Raw genomic sequence first — 3,824 nt, 5'->3', positions numbered from 1 at the left:
AGCAAAAATAAAGGAAGGAACGGAGAGAGGGAGGGAGGGAGAGAGGGAGGGAAAGGGAAGGAAAGGAAAGGAAAGGAAAGGAAAGGAAAGGAAAGGAAAGGAAAGGAAAGGAAAGGAAAGGAAAGGAAAGGAAAGGAAAGGAAAGGAAAGGAAAGGAAAACAAGGAAGCAGCTTCTTTGTAATGCAGGGAAATTCTCTACACTGGTACTTTGAGTATTTCTACCTTAATAAGGGTATTTTGTAGCCTACTCACTTCAAGGGCAGGAGTTATTTTGTGATAACTTACTTGTTTCTCTGTTAAAGAGAAAACATTGGTAGAATATAGTCACATTGTAAGGATTTTGTCACATGATGTCAAGGATTTGTGAAATAGCACGAAGGAATCAAAAAAGCTAGAAAAATCCGAGCAGGGATTATAGACTAGTTGTGAATTATTTTTCTCTTTCATTTTCCTCCTTTTCTACACTCTGATCCTGATAAAAATATTAAAAAAAAAAAAAAAAAAAAAAAAAAAAAAACTAATATCAAAGGGAAAGAAAACTATTAAACTCATTCTCAGTAAGGTATAAAAGATTAATAAAGCATAAATAGTTACTTTTATATAGTTCCCAGAGGCTGTAACATTGGAAAATGTAAATAGCCTTAAGTTAAAAAATTCAGTTGGCATTTCAATTTTGTGGATACCATATTGATAATAAAATCATTCAATATGGCCAAATAAAACCACCAAAATTTCAGGTCTCAAAAGCAATTATCAAGCATTAAGTGTAGCAGGCATCTTCTCTCTATCCCTGTCACCACTCTACTCTTATCTCTTCCTGAAGTTATCAGAGAGCTCATGCCAAGAAACTACTATACCCAGGGAAAGAGACCACATACTCTTTGAGAAGCAGCAATCAACAGACAAATGCTGACAGAAGTTACGCACTCTGGAAAATGGATTATTTGGACAAACTAGACATACTGTATATTGACTAGCTGGGGAGACATTCCTTATTTATTCTACAGGAAAATGCGTCTTTTATACGTCAAACAAAGCTAAGGGCAAAAGTTCTATGCCTATGATGTACAGCAAAAAGGAAATGGTTTCTCGAGCCATTTTCGTAGGTCCAATTGCTTACCTGGCAGCCCATGGGAGAATATATTATCTAAGCAGCTGCTCCGCCTTGTTCCTGCACCTAGCTGAGTCCACACAGAGGGCTGGAATGTTGCAGCATCTATAGTGGGGGTGCCACAAAAGTGCATCTTTACGTCTTCGTCCGGATTCTATGATTACTATGCAGGCAGATGGGCAATGCACATAAGGCACATGTGCCCGGGTGGAGCATGCGTCTTTCTCTTTGACGTACAGGCCTACTTGGCTGGTGTGGCCACAGGCCGCCGCCTGGCTCACTGTTACCGGTATTGTAAGAATAAGGTGTACCCGAAGTCTCGCTTCTTCCGGGGTGTCCCTGATGCCAAGATCTGCATCTTTGACCTGGGTCGAAAGAAGGCAAAAGTGGATGAGTCCCCACTCTGTGGCCACATAGTAATTGATGAATAACAGCAGCCCTCCTCTGAAGCCCTGGAGGCCGCCCAAATTTGTGCCAACAAGTAGTACATGGTGAAAAGTTGTGGCAAAGATGGCTTTCACATCGGAGTGAGGCTCCATCCCTTCCATGTCATGCACACCAACAAGATGTGGTCCTGTGCTGGGGCTGACAGGCTCCAGACAGGCATGCGAGGTGCCTTTGGAAAGCCTCGGGATGGTTGCCTGAGTCCACCTTGGCCAAGTAATCGTGTCCATGTGCACCAAGCTTCACAACAAGGAACATGTGATTGAAGCTTTACACAGGGCCAAGTTCACATTCCCTGGCCGCCAGAAGAAACATATCTCCGAGAATTGGGGCTTTACCGAGTTTAATGCTGATGAATTTGAAAACAAAATGGCTAAGAAGAGCCTCATCCCGGATAGTTGTGGAATCAAGTATGTCCCCAATCGTGGCCCTTTGGACAACTGGCGAGTTCTGCTCTCCTTAGATCTTTGACAGCACTGCCTCCATTGGCCATGCTGGTATGACTTATTACTTATGAATAAAATGTATTTACTGGCAAAATATACCTTTTTTAAATATCTTAAACATTTTTTAATTGTATCCAACTTTTAAAATACAGATTACTAGAGAAATAATTTTCATATTAATACCAGAAAGAGTTTTAACGGTAAGTAATACTTTCCTTTCAAGTGAGAATGAAACAATTTGTATGCTGTTTATAGAGAAAACTATTGCAACTCTAATCCAAACATTTTAACTTGGGAGAGTGTGGGGAAATATGTCAAAAGTTTTGTTTGTAGTAAAGTCATCATTATGCAGCTATCATGATCTTGAATAAAAATATAGCTAGAGAAAATCCGATCTGCAGAGAAAAAAAACCTTGTTGTTTATAGAAAATAAACAATAGGGATGAAAATAATGGTAGGCATTAGTGATATTTCAACTACAATGTCTTTGAAATTTAAAAGGTTTATTGTTAAACTTGTTGCTTATGTTTTCCTTATAAATTTCTGCACATTGTTTTTAGAATTATCTATCATCTTCAATTAGCCTTCAGACAATTGGGTATCACTGTGGTAGGTTTCCCCAGACACGCCTTACATTGTCTCACACTCAGGAGACAACAGTGCAATCTTTCCTTCTTCACAGAAAGGTCATAGGTTGACAACAGAGTTCGGTATTGCTTGAATCTGAGTCCCAGTAGAACCAATAGAAAAAAGAACATGACACAAAATCAGCTACGTGTGCTCTAAAAAGACCTTGGAGAGAGTTTGCAATCTGTAGGTGCTTGCCCTACATTAGTTACACTGATCACACAGATGACTTTTTGTTGTTGTTATTGTCGTGTATTATTTTAGAACCTATAAATAAGCTGAAATTCTGGGTCTATACTACATTTTTTAACTCCAGTTCTTTAAGTTATTTAGTCTTCAAAAAATCCAATCCTGCAAAAGTGCATTAAATGTTCTTAAACTAACCACTCATGTTCAGAGACAATATATTGAATGAAAACAACAAAAGGAGTACCAAATAGTATAGAAACATGTTTTTAAAATTGTTTCTATTTACTTAAAAAGTTTGTCAATACTAAAATTTTGCATCTTACTTTATATTTCTTTCAAGTTCTTACTATATTTTCTACTTGTATATTTTTAAGCTAGGTTGCTGTTTTAAGTTATAAATTTTTCATATTACATATAAAATAAGAATGACAAATACTAAATAATATGATTATATAGAAAGGTTTCTTCAGTCAAAGAAGCACATTCATTCCTTGACATGTTTTACTTGATGCTTTGAAACTCCTGAAATTTTCTAGGAAATCAAATCCTATGCAATTCATAAATGAGGATAGCACTGAGGCAGATCTTCTAACTCCTACCCAGTCCTTTTTATTTTTACCACACTGTCTTTCAAAAACATATACCCAACCTCAAAAAAATCAAATGCAAAACACAACACAATAAACAGTTCCTTAGTTATGTGTTAATACAACTATGATGCAGCTTTGAAAATATTTTTCACTTTCATGATTCACCTTTCTCTTTGGTCTCAAATCTCTCAAACATCTTGAACTTCAAACTTGGAACTCTGTACTCACTCCCGAAATACTCGGAGGCAGCTAAGGATAAGCCCATGAACGTCCTTGGCCTAAGAGACTGGTAAATATGATTATGCATATAGATATGTGGATGAAAAGCAAATGAAAGATTAAAATTATTACATTAATAAAACGCGTGTCATTAAGTTTTATTATTTGACTTTTTGCTATAGGTTTCTATTATAAAT

General features: G+C 37.0%; 1 protein-coding gene across 1 annotated transcript; it reads left to right on the top strand.

The window, feature by feature from the left end:
• The first annotated feature begins 1,294 nt into the window (after positions 1–1,294).
• On the top strand, positions 1,295–2,027 carry RPL10L (ribosomal protein L10 like). The gene is given in 3 exon segments (XM_033107653.1): positions 1,295–1,481; positions 1,563–1,740; positions 1,742–2,027. Coding segments are annotated over 3 exon segments (651 nt in total).
• The last annotated feature ends 1,797 nt before the right edge of the window (positions 2,028–3,824 follow it).

This window comes from Rhinolophus ferrumequinum, chromosome 6 (genome assembly GCF_004115265.2).
Source record: "Rhinolophus ferrumequinum isolate MPI-CBG mRhiFer1 chromosome 6, mRhiFer1_v1.p, whole genome shotgun sequence".
Classification (NCBI taxonomy): domain Eukaryota; kingdom Metazoa; phylum Chordata; class Mammalia; order Chiroptera; family Rhinolophidae; genus Rhinolophus; species Rhinolophus ferrumequinum.
This window is presented reverse-complemented; position numbering and strand designations above follow the sequence as displayed.